The 14,886-nt window shown below is 35.7% G+C and overlaps 1 protein-coding gene across 4 annotated transcripts in view; it reads right to left on the reverse strand.

Moving 5' to 3' along the window:
* Window positions 1–14,886, reverse strand: part of NFATC1 (nuclear factor of activated T cells 1) — a 147,234-nt gene that overhangs the window by 14,278 nt on the left and 118,070 nt on the right. For 3 of the 4 annotated variants that reach the window (XM_039320453.1, XM_039320455.1, XM_039320452.1), the window contains one exon: window positions 11,585–12,265. In XM_039320453.1, coding sequence (XP_039176387.1) covers window positions 11,585–12,265 — 681 coding nt within the window. The remainder of the gene's footprint in view (window positions 1–11,584; window positions 12,266–14,886) is intronic. The other variant, XM_039320454.1, reaches the window with a different exon arrangement.

The raw sequence follows: 14,886 nt of genomic DNA on the forward strand, positions 1-14,886 counted from the left end.
CAAAGCACTTGTTCTATTGTACAGCCTATCATATGTTGATTAGCTAATGTCTCCAAAAGACCGATAAGGAAGGATAAGTGACTCAGATGTGAAAGCTTTTGTCCCTTTCTTTACTCTGACTGTCTTTCTGAAAGTGTTTTGAATATTTTCATTAGGGGAAAGTTTGGGTTATGAGAAAAAAAAATAACAAAGGGCCAGGAAATGTCACAATGCTATTTTCAACCTGTTCTGCCTCTCGGTTTCTAGATTTGAGGACAAACCCAGGACAACAATCATAAGGTTGAGTGCCATATGATGATAGTTCTTTTCTTTTATTGCTGACAGGAATACAAACATACTTAGATGTGATCTCTTACCTCAAATCATAAAAGCGATAGGCAAAAAATAGAGAACAACTGTGTCTCCAAATTCAGTTCTAGTCTCTGTAGTTAAAAAGAGCTGTCATGGAGTAGAACAGGGGTTTCCAAACATGGCAACATTAAGACTTGTGGACTTCAACTCCCAGAATTCCTCAACCAGCTAGGAAGATCAAGGAAATGGACATTAGGAAAAGAGGACTAAAATCAGACTAAGCCTGGTTTGCAAGCTTGGGGCAGTGCAGATTGTCTTCAAAGGAGTTTCAACAGAAGATATGAAGGAGGCCACTAGTTTTTTTTCTAACCGGAAAAAGTAAAATTCACAATAATCCAAAAAGATTTCTCACATGCCAGCAAAGAAACATGTCATGAAATACACTACAACCTTCCCTTTAAAGGAAGATAGGGCCACCACAAGTGCTTAGTCTTGATCAACAGATGTATGCTAATGCAACCAAAGCTAGAGTTTCAAGAAATCCTGACAATCGAGATAAATTTAATTTTATTCAGGATCAAGAGTTTAAAATAATACAAATGAGCTGTATTTTAACAGTGCCTGATGTTAGTGCTTTAAAATATTTTTCTTGTGGCATCATCCTGCGTGAATTAGAGAACGGTGAGAGGTAGGGAGGGAGGTTTATCTTTGGCTATGCCCCCTATCTCCAACCAGAACATAGCACCAGAAATTAAGAAGTCATATATTCTCCTAAGAACTAAATGATTATTTGACTCAAAGAATCTGTATTAGTTAATGTATTCAATTTAGCTGGATTTTTCTGTTGGATAAATAGCATGGTACAGAATTTGATCTTGGGGAGGGGGAAAATACATTTAGCATAATATTAAAGATTTGTAATTATGTATAGATACTACGCAGCGGTATATTATATTCAAGAAGAGCCATTTTGGTGTCATGATTAAGGCATCAGGCTAGAGATTGTAGATTCTAGTCCTGCCTTAGCCACAAAGCCAGTTGGGTGACCCTCAGCCACTCTCTCTCTCAGCCCTAGGAAGGAGGCAATGGCAAAGCACTTCTGAAATCTTGCCAAATACCCGTAGTCTAGGCAGTTGTTAGGAGTCAATACTTCCTTGAAGGAACAAAACTAATTAAATAAATAAATAATAAGGTTCTATAATATGTAATATAGCACATCATGTGGTACATTCTTAGCTTTCAAATACAGTATCTAAGAAGGCTGCAGATAAGATAAAATGGAAGTTTGCAGCAGTTTTCTGTTTCTTGTTAAGAGTAGAAAACTAGATAATATATTCCTATTTTGGGGAGAGAGGGGGGGAGGGAGAACATTTTTTTGCAGACTTTTTTTCACAAGAGAGTGAATTTGCAAATTTTTTACTAATCCTCAAATGACTGAATTGAAAAAGCTGACAGACAAAATTATTTTTTGATATTTTTAATCTCATATACCTACCCACTATTAGGTACCATAGTTAAGGCAATCAGTTTTTGTTCTTTTTCAAGGTTAAAATAAACACTCCGAGACAGAATATTGTCTGAAAATTACTTTACACAGGTGTTTCTCAAATTAGTTTTAAAAATATTTTTAAAAAACTATGTAGTTTCAGTTTCTGTTGTGTTAGCCCCGGGTTTTCCCATTTATGCAACAGCAATTATGAATATGCAACAAACTCAGTGCTAAAATGTTTATATATATTTATAATTTTTATAATTTTTGAATACACACACACACATTCATTATTCCAATTAACCTCTATACATTCTTTAATCTTCATCTCTCACAGTAATCTAATTCACTAGTTCTAATTAATCCACATGTCCAATCTATATGTCTTATGTGGTTCAGTTCTTGGATCTAGCCAGAGAAACTAAGAAGCATATTGTTATATCTTGCTTTCATCGAAACAATCAACTATCAAAACATTAAAAAAAGCCAATTTTAAAAAAAAGAGACAAACAAAATAGACTAGATCCCAACACATTTGTCATGACAGCTAACAGCCTCTCAGAAATGCCTTTTCCTCACATCTCTGGAAACATACAGTAATTTCCTCTCATCCTCAAGACAAGAGGGAAGTATGTAGCTTGGAAAGACTAACTACCTCCTATGTTCCTCTCGCTGTAATTCTAAAATAAGCTCCTTATTGAGGAGGCAAGGATCAAAGAGGGGAAAGAGGCTGTTTTCCTCTCCCTCCTGCCAGCCAAACGAAGAGCCTAACCTTAAACCCTAATCATTTAAGATTCCTGAGCATTCAGAAGCTAGTTTTGTCTATATCAGTGTTGCAGAAATGCTATTCTGCCTAATCTTCTCTTTATTGTGTATTATATTCAATAGATGTCTGAAGATGTTCATCACATTGACAAGAGTGGAAGAAGACCTTCAACATCACCATGTAGTGATGTACAATTAGGTATCATGAATGTACAGTATTGATGATTCCTTACCCTGGGCTGACAGATCTCCAAGCAGCTACATGTGGACGATGATACAAAATCATCTGATGTAGCAATTTGCTAAATCTGGAAACATACTTATGTATGTTATTTGAAAAGCTATGCAAAAAGGCAGGATCCAGATGTAATGATGCAAACGTATTATGCTTCATCCTGTTTGACAGAGACCACCAGCTTAATTTTCCCTTATAAGTTTTCCAATGAAATCTACAAATGTATGTATTTTCCCATTTTTGAGACAAAAGAAAAATATTTTATACGATATCTCTGCGAGATCTTTCTTTTCGGTGACATTATGGACATTATCCTTTACAAAGAAAAGACCACAATGACAGCAATCTCATGAATAACAATGAGCAGAGTAATCTTTCCGAAACAAACTAAGAATGTGTCCATTTTCTTTAAAAAAAAATCAACAGTTGTCAAGTATGTCTAAGAAAAACAATCTCCTGTGCTGCATTGGAGATCTCTAAAAGCAATGCTGGGCTTAGACTGTCAGTACTATGTTCAGTAAACATAATAATCCTGCATTTTTGGCTATTATCACAGGCCTAGTGCAATTCATATTAAACCAGATGGGAGTTTTTATACTGAGCAAAATATTTCCTAGCAAATATTAAGTCATCAAGGCTAATTCCGATAATAGAATTACTCTAGGGTCTTATTTGGAACTTGGAGAACTGGTCATTTAATTTCTGACAAAGAAGCGTTATATTTTAAAAGCTGGATATATTTACTTTCACTTCTAATATAGTGAAAACAATAAAACAATAACATACAATAACAAACTTCTGAAGCTCTCCTCTTGCCTTTCTAGTCACTTGGACTTTTTATATCTCTACCCCCTAATATGCCCATCTTTGGTTCTCCCCTCTTCTTTTCTGTATCTTCTGTCTTGATTCCCTAAACCACTGTTACCTTGCAAATCCTCTCCTAATTTACACCATACCATAGATTATCTTCCTCTACAGGCACAAATTGTGTGTTTCGTAGTAATCATTTTTCTTGCTGGTTTCTCCAGCGGTAAAGAGTTCCCCAGTCCAAAATGATTAGATCAGCTAGTCTACATGCCTTAAAACTGCCAAAGAGTTTTGTGATATTTCATGAGATGTGCTCCTAAATAAAAACAGGGTCTGTGTCCATCTACAATATACCAAACTGTTTTTCATATGACAATATTTTTGCATCTGGCTTTGACTGGAAAAAAAAGAACACAATGGGTAAGGATGGCCAAAAATTTGAAGACCAAGGCCATTCATTGGCCCCAACATGGCTGCTGGCTGACTTTTAGAAGTTATTTTTCAGAAAAATAACTTATCCAGAAGCGGTTCTGTCAAGACAAACCAGGTCATTAGAGCAATAAGAGTTTATATAGCTCCCACAGTGGCCATGGACTGATCTGCCAACACTATGCAACTCTCAAGTGACACTCCCCAGAAATATTTCAAATGAATATCATATTTCAGTGATGAATGCAAGCATCTGAACAAAGCTTTTTCAGGAAAGCTCTGTAAATTTCTGGATAATGTACGTTTTCTTTGGCAACATCTCAGGCTTATAAATAAACAAAAAATCTGAAACTTATGTGCAACATGATCTTATCTACTAAGCAATATTATGGTCATTTTAAACATCCTTCCTATTTAGAATGGCATGATGAAAGGAAGCAAATGTCTGAAATGGGAAATGACTCTCAACTGTCTTTCAATTTTTTTCTGTGTGAGAGATATTTGGGATAAAGGAAGCAGTTGCACATGTCACAAAGATCAGCGTATTTGTTGGATTGAATGCTGCCCCTCAATGCACATTAAATGTTTCTTTTCAAATCACTTCCACAACGCAGCAAAAATGACAGGACATTGTTTATTTCTTTTCTGCTCTTAGTTTTGCTTGTTACTCATATCAGTTATAATACTTAACAATACTTGAACATCAGGACAAGAGGAAGACAGAAGATTTTAGTCCTTTTACACAAAAACACAGCAACTTTGGACCCTCAGTTTTAGTATGATGCTTGTCAGTGTTCTCAGCCAACACATTCCAGTTTTACTATTCTAATGGGGATTCCCTGTCAATGTCTAAAGATTTTAAGGTGTATTCTAGTAGTATTCTAGCCAAGTGTGACAATGAAATTAGATTCTTTGTGTGGGCATTCACCCAACATTATTCTACAGCTACACATAAACAAACAACATTTATGGCAATTGTTCCCCATTACTTCTCATTACAGTCTTCAAATTGAAGACAATTGCTTAGAATTACACTGACAAAACTTTTTCACCAGTTAGATAACTTCTTTATTTGGTGTTTAGTTGCCATTTTAATTTTCCTTAATCTGGTGCACTCTAGAGAGATTGCAATGGCAACTCCCAGAATTTGAAAAGATAGTTAAAGTTACCATTTATTCTAGTATTCAAGCATGATGACTTGGCATTATCTTAAAATAATCTTTCTTCTCCTTCCATATTGAATCAGTTACAAATGTATGTAACTTGTTCTCTTGTAATATTTCAAATTGCCTCCCTATCTTTTTATTTAAGTCTGTTTAACTAATCCTTGGAGGACTCCAACATTTGGAAGCTTCTTGATGTACTTATTTAAACTCAACATATTTTACATTCAAATCAAAATTGTAAGGGTGAGGACTGGTTATAAGTCACATTTTTCAGTGCCACCGTAACTTTGAAAGCTCACTAAATGAATGCTGAAGACTACCTATATTCTAAAGCAAATGAATATACAATACACTTATAATAATGCGCTTATATAAAATGTGATGAATTCTCAATGAAATCTCAAACTTTCCAGCCCAGGGAACCTAGAGAGGCAAGTATGACCAACAGTAGCTGCTGCAACATCTTAGGACGACCCTAAATATTTCCTATCTGAAATGTCTCTTTGGGAGGTATCACTGAAAGGGTACTTCCTATAGCTTATTGCAACAGAAAAAAGGAAAATCATAACTTCATGAATGTCATTTAAAGGCCTACCACTCAAATGTAGACATTAAGGTTCATTAAAGGTTTGACCCTAATTAAATATTTGAGGCTTTTAAAAAAAATTCTTCCCTACCCATCACAATGAATGTCCAACCCCAGACTTAGTGATCCAGTATGTTTTACCACAGGAGTATATGTGCTTTCAATCACCATTATAAAATGAGGAGAGGTCTTCAATCTGGGCACACAGCCAGTTTTACTAAAACTTTCCACTAGAAAAGGCTTTTGTTTCTTCTCTGAAGCTGCTAAGCTAGGCCAAATAAAAGGAAGCGCAGGGAGGGAGCAATAGGGGAAGTCTGAAATCTAGTCCAGTGTGTGTTGACAGTATTATTGGGCCTCGCAGAAGACCTGTACGTTTTTCTAATGACATCTGGACTACTGGAAATTAGTGAGCACCCACCAAAGTTTTAGGAAAGGGCTAATTACGGCACCAGTAGACTAAACTTAATGCTTGGAGAGCCAATCATTCTAATCACAAAGCTGAGGTGCATGAAAAGGATATATTTCAACACAAGAAGAATTCTGTCTGGTATAGTTCCTGTTCAAATAAACTACATGACTAAACCATGTGTATAATTGTGTGTGTATGTGTGTATGTGGTGTATAACACTCCATCTCTTCGTACACATATGGTGCAAAAGCACAGGCTTAAATAGGAGAAATATAGCCAAGGTGGATTTTTAATAGTTGGGAAGTATAAGCAATTCTTGGGTAGTGTAAAGCCTTCTTAATTCCCAGCATTTATTTTTAAGAGAGAACTTTAAAAATAGTTGGCCAAGTTGCAGCTTTCAGTAACACACTGCCTTTACTAGGTTTCCCCCCCCAGCCTTTTTACATAACTGTATGAGTGTTTAATATGCCTAGTGTCCCCCCACTTTTATTGTTAATAACAAATGTTTTGTATGTATTCTACGACAAAAGGCTATAAAACTCTCAAGTACAGAGAGATCATTACAGACCCTCACAATTACAGATGGCAAGAATTAACTGACAATGAATAAATCTCCTGATGAGTGACATCTACCCATTGCCAACCAATACCCCAAATCCAAGGACCTCTTTCTTATGATGTGCCAGGCTTTGCAAAGCTATTGACTATGCTGATTGGAAAATTGAGAGACTTGTATTCTCAACACTTCCAGAAGGCACCAGTTTGAAGACACATGATGCATAGTTCTGGACAACATTTCTACATAAGTTGATTAAGTTAAGCCTTTCTTTAGAAAGAAGAGGGAATAAATATATGTGCAGTGGAAAAACAATTTTAGTTTCTAAATTCAATTCAGTTTCAGGGTAACTCTAGCTGACTTTTCAGGTGCAAAAGTGACACTGCAAGACTTTACAGATTACCAAGGACATAATCTTTCACTGTAGTTTATTAAATCTGTTAGATCTTCGGCAGAGTTATGGTTGATAGGATTTTCAACTTTCTAAAGCTAAATGTTCTGTCAATTTGCACTAACTGAAGTTGAATCTAATTATCTTTCCTCTTTCAAAATCATGTAACACATTGTGAGATATCTTTATACCCACTGCGATTCATCATCCTAGTTAGTTTGTGACTATACTTTGAATTTGCCCCTATACTTTCCTATACTACCACTCTCAAGGCAACCAGTAGGAGTAAAATAAACAAACAATGGCCATCAACATGAGTTGAAGTCTTACTCTGTTTTTACATGCAAGACATGTAGAAAAGGAGTGGGGCTTTCTTGTGCAGTTGTGACCACCATTTTGACTTTTTGTCCCCTTTCTATCCCCTGGCAATTAACCCTACCTCTTTTATTCACTGATAAGTTTAGCTGATGAAAGCAACCATGATGAATAAACATTTTTGTTGTCTTTTGTTATTATCAAGCTAACTATGGTTATTTTAATATTGAAATTTCACTCTGGGTGGGAACGAAACCTGTATTTTCCCTGTAGGATAACACTGAATTATCTCTAGCAAAGTCAAAGCATGGAGAACTTTTTTGTACAGTTATAGTTCTTATCTGCTTTGCTTGCTTCCAGAAAAGGATTCTTGTGGAGCAGTCTCATCCAACCTGTTGCTCTCCAGATGGATCAGACTATAATTCTCACCATTCCATGCTTACTGGAGAACAGGAAGAGGATCAATCTGGAAGGTAACAAGCCATTCTGGAGAATGTGCAATTTGACCTTTCCATAGCAAATGCCAAATATTTTATGAGTTCCAATCCGATGTTACCTTCCCCATGCCAAACAACAGCATTATAGGGATATGCTAAATCGAATCACACATTATGTTAAATCAGATTATGATATGATTTACCATATTTGATTTCAGCCACTATGGTTTGTAAATAATAATCTGCAGTTTAGATGATGGGTAGACCATTATATTTACTCAAACATAACTATAACTAAGCATGCAAACTTGGTCAAAGGTTGAGCCATCCCTTAAGATAATCGGAACCTATATTAGAGTCCTTTTTGTTTCAGATTTTTACCTAACGTGTTCAAGATTACTTCTTCAAAGTCTTCCTTTGCAGTTTCCCACAACCCTAAAGGCACAATCGATTTCACATTACAGAAACCAATAGATTGTATTTGAAATGTCAACCTAATGTTAACACTTCATGTTTTGAAGAATTACTATTATTTGTTCATTGTTTTTCTGTAAAACATGAATTGTTATCAACATATTCAAGAAAAAAACTGATTAATATTATCTCCCTGTGTAGAAAAGTTGGCTCATCAGTTAGTTTCCAGGAGTCTCTTCCTGTTAGTGCTGACGTGTTCCCTTGTCACTTATAGAGATAACATTTATTGATAACCCTTGCTAATTTCTTTGATGTCCTTAATGGTAGGAAATAACTTCACAACTGAATGGCATTGTGCAGTAGGAATCAAAATACACCAAAAGAACATTAATAAGATTAATAATCCAAATGGCCTCCCTTTGATGCTGAAATGACAAATACTATCATTTTCAAAATAATCTTAAATGCCAACTTATTCTGAGAGCTACAAACTTTTGAAAAGTGACATTCTGATAAAAACCAAACATATTCAGCTTCAGGAGTAGGGACTATGTGAGCTAGAGTAGCCTTCCCTCTTCTGTATTATTTTAAAAGGGATGTAGTGGTATATTCATATATATGATCACTTTTTCTGTTTCTAGAAGTGGTTTATTATTATTATTATTATTATTATTATTATTATTATTATTCCCATAGCCAGATGTTCAGACTGGGTTTGGCATTTTTGTCTATCTATCGAGTCCTTACCAAGGACCTGGGATAGGCAGATCTGGATGTTTGATGGTGTTACAGATATTGTCGCAGAATGGAAACTATTCCCATAAAGCTGCCTTTTGCAATTGACTAATGGCAAATTTGTCAATGCCAATAGTGTTCAAATAGAGCTCCAGTTCTTTTGGGATTGCACCCAAGGCACCTACTACTACTACTACTACTACTACTACTACTACTACTACTACTACATTATTATTATTATTACTATTACCATTATTACTATTATTATTATTATTATTATTTGCCCCAGACTGTGAAATCATAGCTGCCAGTTTTTTAGTTGGTGTTGTCCTTTATAACACATTGAGTTTTTCCTAAGAACCTAGGATGTTGTATTGGTGTAGTATATCTGTAGATCCAAGCAGTATGATGTTTTGTAATTGACAGAGATTTTGTCAATGCACTGTCCAAGATTTTTTGGTATAGCACCCAGTGTGCTAATAACCACTGGGATCATGATAACCAGTTTATGCCATAATCTTTCAATTTTGATTAAAATTGTTTTTTTGAAATTATTTTGACTGAAATTATTATTATGGTTGTTTGCATAATCAGCCAGATGTTTAGACTGAATTTGGCATTTTTATTCAGCTATCAATTCTTTCTTAAGGACCTGGTATACACAGATGTTGTTATTTGATGTTAAAGGTATCATTGCACGATGTAAGCTGTTTCAAGTTAAGCTGCCTTTTATATTTGACTGAGGATGACTTTGTCAATGCTGATGGGTGTTCAAGTGGGGCTCCAGACTTTTTGGGATTGCACCCAAGGCCCTTATTACAATTGGTGCTATCTTTTGCCATAGTTATTCTACTTCTATTTGCAGATCATTGCATTTTGTGATTTTCTCCAGTTTTCTCCCTTTTATTCTGCTGTTTCCAGGTACTGCCATGTCCATTATAAGACTTTTTTTGTCTTTCGTATTGACAATGGTTAAATCTGGGATGTATTATGGCAGATGCTTGTCTGTATTTGGTAAAAAATTAAAAATATGTGCATAAATGACTCAAAACTTCAATACCACGGAAAACACTGACATAAACAAATCAGCAGAGGTAACTAGATTAAAGATACGTTTCAGATGCTCTGGCATGAAGACATCCTTCTTGACATAAGAATATAAAAAGGGCTTTCCTGAATTTTTCTAATTGTTTAATTTAATATTTTACAGGCAATATTTATCCACATAAATATTATATTAAAAGCAACTGGGATGTGCCATTTTGGATGTGATGAATACCTTTTGAATTTCTTTTCAGAATTATAGTAAATATTAATGGGATACTTTAAAAAACTATATTGCAATCCCTGGAACAAGAAAATGCAATTGCTAGTCAAGCTTCACATTTCAATTTTTAAAATGAGAATTTAGATTTAGTCATGATGCCTAGGGTTAGACTGAAATATTACAAATGCTTTTGTAAAAACACATAGAAACAAATTGTGACTATTTTTTTTCTTTTTCCTTCCTAGTATTTTTCTGCAAGTGCACAATCTGCTTTTTTCCAATCATTGAGAGTTCATCCACTAGTTGCAAAAGGAATTATCCAATTGGCTTGTCACCTTAGAGTTACGTTATGGGCTGAGAGAAAGTGACTGGCCCAAAATCACCCAACTGGCTTTCATGCCTAAGGCAGGACTAGAATTCTCAGTCTCCTGGTTTCTAGCATGATGCCTTAATGTTTGGTTTCCATGAAACCAAACAGGCTATCTTGTGGTTGATTTCTATTACAAGAGAATTTTAAGTATTATATTGATTGAAAAAGATTAAGTCTATTCAAAGGCAGTTCTTTGTCTTTTGGAAGGACTTCTTTCATTGCCTTGGGTCAAACATCACAACATTCAAGACTTTAAACACCGCATCACAATTCAGTGAAGTAATGCAATAAAATTCCAGATTTCATCTTGCTTGAAATGATTCTATCTTTGGAAGCTGGACAAACTCAGTGTAGCATTTTAGCAATGCAGTGGTGCATGCAGAATATATATGTATGAAATAGGTAAATGTAGGTACAAACTTAGCTATGATTTATAATTCAAAACAAAGATTTTTCTTTCATGTAGCAATGGAAACAGCTTTAATTTCAGATGCTAGAGAAGGAAAATAATGTTTGTGCCTTTTTTAACGTAGGTTATTCTTAGACTTTTTCATCATTTAATTCTAACTGGTAGGCTTATATATTTCAAGCTGCTATATGATGGATAGCTTTCAATGTCATTCTACTTGCCATTGGTTATAGCTTAAGCCAAGACCAATAATGGTTAATATTATTATATTGTAATTCTTGGACATGCAGATACGTTAACAATGACTAATAGTGCTTAATGTTTAGCTTATGGACTTTCATTAATATTGACAACAGTAAATAAATCTTTCTATACATATGTCATCCAAGCAGACTTCTGTGCCAAGGCTGTTAGTTGTCAGCTTCCCCTTTCCTGAATTTTCCACGAGGCTACAATAACTCAATGGCTCAACACAAAATGGCTGAACACAAACCTCTACATCTACACACTTACCATCATCCAGGTATAACTGGTCCAATTCTTCAGGTTCTTGCTTGATCATTACGGGCATAGGGGCCAAATTATGATTACTGTCCTCATGCAAGTCGGTCAATGACAGTGGCTGATTTGCTGGAGTTTCATTTCTTTGAATGTTCGGCAGCTGCTGTTGGCCCATTACAGTTGAGTGAGTTGGACTGCAGGACTGCAAATAGGTTGACTCTTGGGTTACAGATGGAACTGGAGAGGAAGGACTGTTGGGATAGAGTGTTTGTTGATTACCAAGGGAACAGGTACTGCTCAGATGTTGACTCACCTGCGGCTGCAGCATGATGTGAGATGACTGATCAGGAGAGCTTGGGTGCACAACAATAGACCTTGGCACTTCCTGTATGGTGGGGACACCTCCAGCCGTCTGCTGAAGTCCTAGATGATTATGGCCTGGGTTGGTGATGCACTTGTAAGCAGGAGAGGAAAGATCGTGCAGCTTAGGACTAGAGTTGGGAGATGATGACATCACAGTGTTTCTCTGCTGACAGGAAGCGAAGCCAGTTACAAGGCACGAGCCAGGATCAGGAGGCATCATGATCTGCTGGCTGTAATACGGTTTGGAGAGAGGGCTTAATCCATGGCTCCTTGGTCCACAGGTTTGAGCAGACTCGTAATCATCAGTGGGTTCTGTTTTTATAATTGGAACTGTTAAAAGAAAAAGAAAGTGCTTTGAATAAACCTAGAGTTAATATGATCAAGTTGGCTTGTGGCTAGGATACCCTTTGCAAAAACAAACAAAGTCTTGAATAAGACTCTGTGTGTCCTTTGCTAGTTCTCTCCCCCTCCCTCGCCAAAATACGAATGACTCATCCAAGCAAGAAAGCCACAGCTGGTTCTAATACTGAAAAAGGCTATTTTTTTTAGACTCTCCGCCAGCTCTAATGTGCTATAAAAATCTATTTGCAAATAGCTGTGCTACAGTAGAAGCCCTGGACCCAAGGGCTCTATGGATCTGTAGTAATCAAAGGAATTTTAAAAAACTTGGATGTACTACTGCTTGTCGACTGCTACTGATGGCCCATTTGATAGATGTCTGCACAATGGGTAAATTCAAGCATAGGGAGTCAGCGAAGGGGTTTTCAGAGTTCACAAAAACAAAACTTCAGAGAGAATGACAAGCTTAAGAAAAAGTATACAATTCCGTCCTAAAGCTTTTCTTTCTAGAAACAAAAATTTGAACTACCTTAAAAATAATAATGGTGTCTATATATAATTTTTATAATCCCTGTGACAGTATAGAGATATTTCATGAAGGTAAGTTTCCAAATCACATTTATTTAATTCAGAAGACTACTTTGGGACTAAGCTAAACTTTATCAGTTGTATCAGTTCACAGAAATACTTAGTATTTTCTTCAAACACAATTTATAAACAGAAATGTGATTTAAATAGCATTTTCACAGATAACCTGCAGACAAGGTAAGTTTTGGGCTTAGAGTTAGCAGTTAATTATCACTAAAGAAGAAAAAACAATTAACAAAGAATTAATTTGTATATAATTTGGTGTGAATGCAAAATCTTGTATATTTAAAAATAAGTGAAACAGGTTAATTGAGATCAACATTAACATTAAAGAAAAAGGCTGTGGCTAAATATAACAATGGCTTCCCCACCCAATAAACATTTAGAAGATAGTTATGTAAAAAAAAAAACGACCGGCAAGCTCCTTCATTATCAATAGAAAGTCCGAAAGGTGCTTTTTGAAGTGGCAGCTGGACTTTTTCTTTGAAGATGTTTCGCTTCTCATCCAAAAAGCTTGTTCAGTTCTGATTGGATGGTGGAAAATGAAATGATTTATATTCCTTGCAGACAGCTGGTCATTTGCATTCTTTTAGAGAGTCATTGAGGTCACTGGAGGTTTATCTGTGTCCTCAGGCTAATAAACCTCCAGTGGCCTCAACGACTCTCTAAAAGAATGCAAATGACCAGCTATTTGCAAGAAATATGAATCCTTCCATTCCCTGCCATCTAATTAGAGCTAAAGAAGCTTCTTGGATGAGAAGCGAAACATCTTCAAAGAAAAACAAGGAAGTCCAGTTGCCTCTTGAAAAAGCACCTTTGGGACAACCATGACCTGAATGACCATAGACATTTATCAATAGAAAGGTGAATGGCCATACTTGCTGAGGATGACAGGAGAATGATTATATATGAACCAGTCTGTTGGTTCATAGAAAGAATATTAAAAATAAAATGAGCCAACTACGTCCCAATGAACACTGAGGACATATCAGCTTTAGTTCAATCACCAGAATTCCTATAAAATCTAGCCCTTTCTTCTCAATATATCTTGCTGAAGAACCAATGTGAAAACTACACTTGGTAAAAAAAAGTAATTTCAGTTTTAGGGAGATGCCAAGAACTTGGTTTCCAGGTAACCTGTGTAACCGTTCAGATTGTTAGTCAGGTGATAACTGATTATCATTCTTCCTTCCATCTTTTAAGATAACCATTCTTTATCCTTCCTTCCTTCCTTCCTTCCTTCCTTCCTTCCTTCCTTCCTTCCTTCCTTCCTTCCTTCCTTCCTTCCTTCCTTCCTTCCTTCTCCTTTGGTTAATTAGAACCAAAGAGTGGACAATCCTTGTAACAGATAGAGTACATCAGGGAAGGTTTCAGTACCAGTTGCTTCTTTCTGCCTGGTAGCTGACACAAGAATCAGAGGAATCTCTCAATCTAATTAAAAAGCACCTGTTCTCAAGCAATAAGTCATGGATATAATATCAGAAGTATCACTATAAATCTATATAAGCTCTACATACATCCAATTTAGCAAAAAGTAATTTAAATCTACGCACACACATACACACACACATACAAATTAAGTGCTGCATTGCTTTTAGAGATTTAGAAGGACATTTGAGAAGATTTACAGGTTTTCTGGGTTTTGTCAAGGAATGCTAAGTTTGGAACTGGAATTGTGTAGTCAATACCTCTAGCTTTCTGAATTTGCTACATAATTCTTGAGAATATAAGATCTGATTATCAATTTAATTCATTGATATTTCATTGTATCATAAGGCTGAGATCTGGCTTATACCCAGATGAAGTTCTAACTATTATGTAAATATTTCTCTCACTGGAATCTCTATATTAATCTTAAGCGGATATATTTTGAAAAACTTAAAAAAAACAGCTATACATGTAATATTTAGAATAACATCAGCAGATTAACATCAGATTTTACTTTCAAGGTGAGATAAATATTACTATAAGTGATATAGTAATTTATTTATTTAAGGGCCTTCAAGTCAGTCTTGACTGCTGGT

This window comes from Crotalus tigris, unplaced genomic scaffold (genome assembly GCF_016545835.1).
Source record: "Crotalus tigris isolate CLP2741 ecotype Arizona unplaced genomic scaffold, ASM1654583v1 scf7180000023638.494280, whole genome shotgun sequence".
NCBI classification, from domain to species: domain Eukaryota; kingdom Metazoa; phylum Chordata; class Lepidosauria; order Squamata; family Viperidae; genus Crotalus; species Crotalus tigris.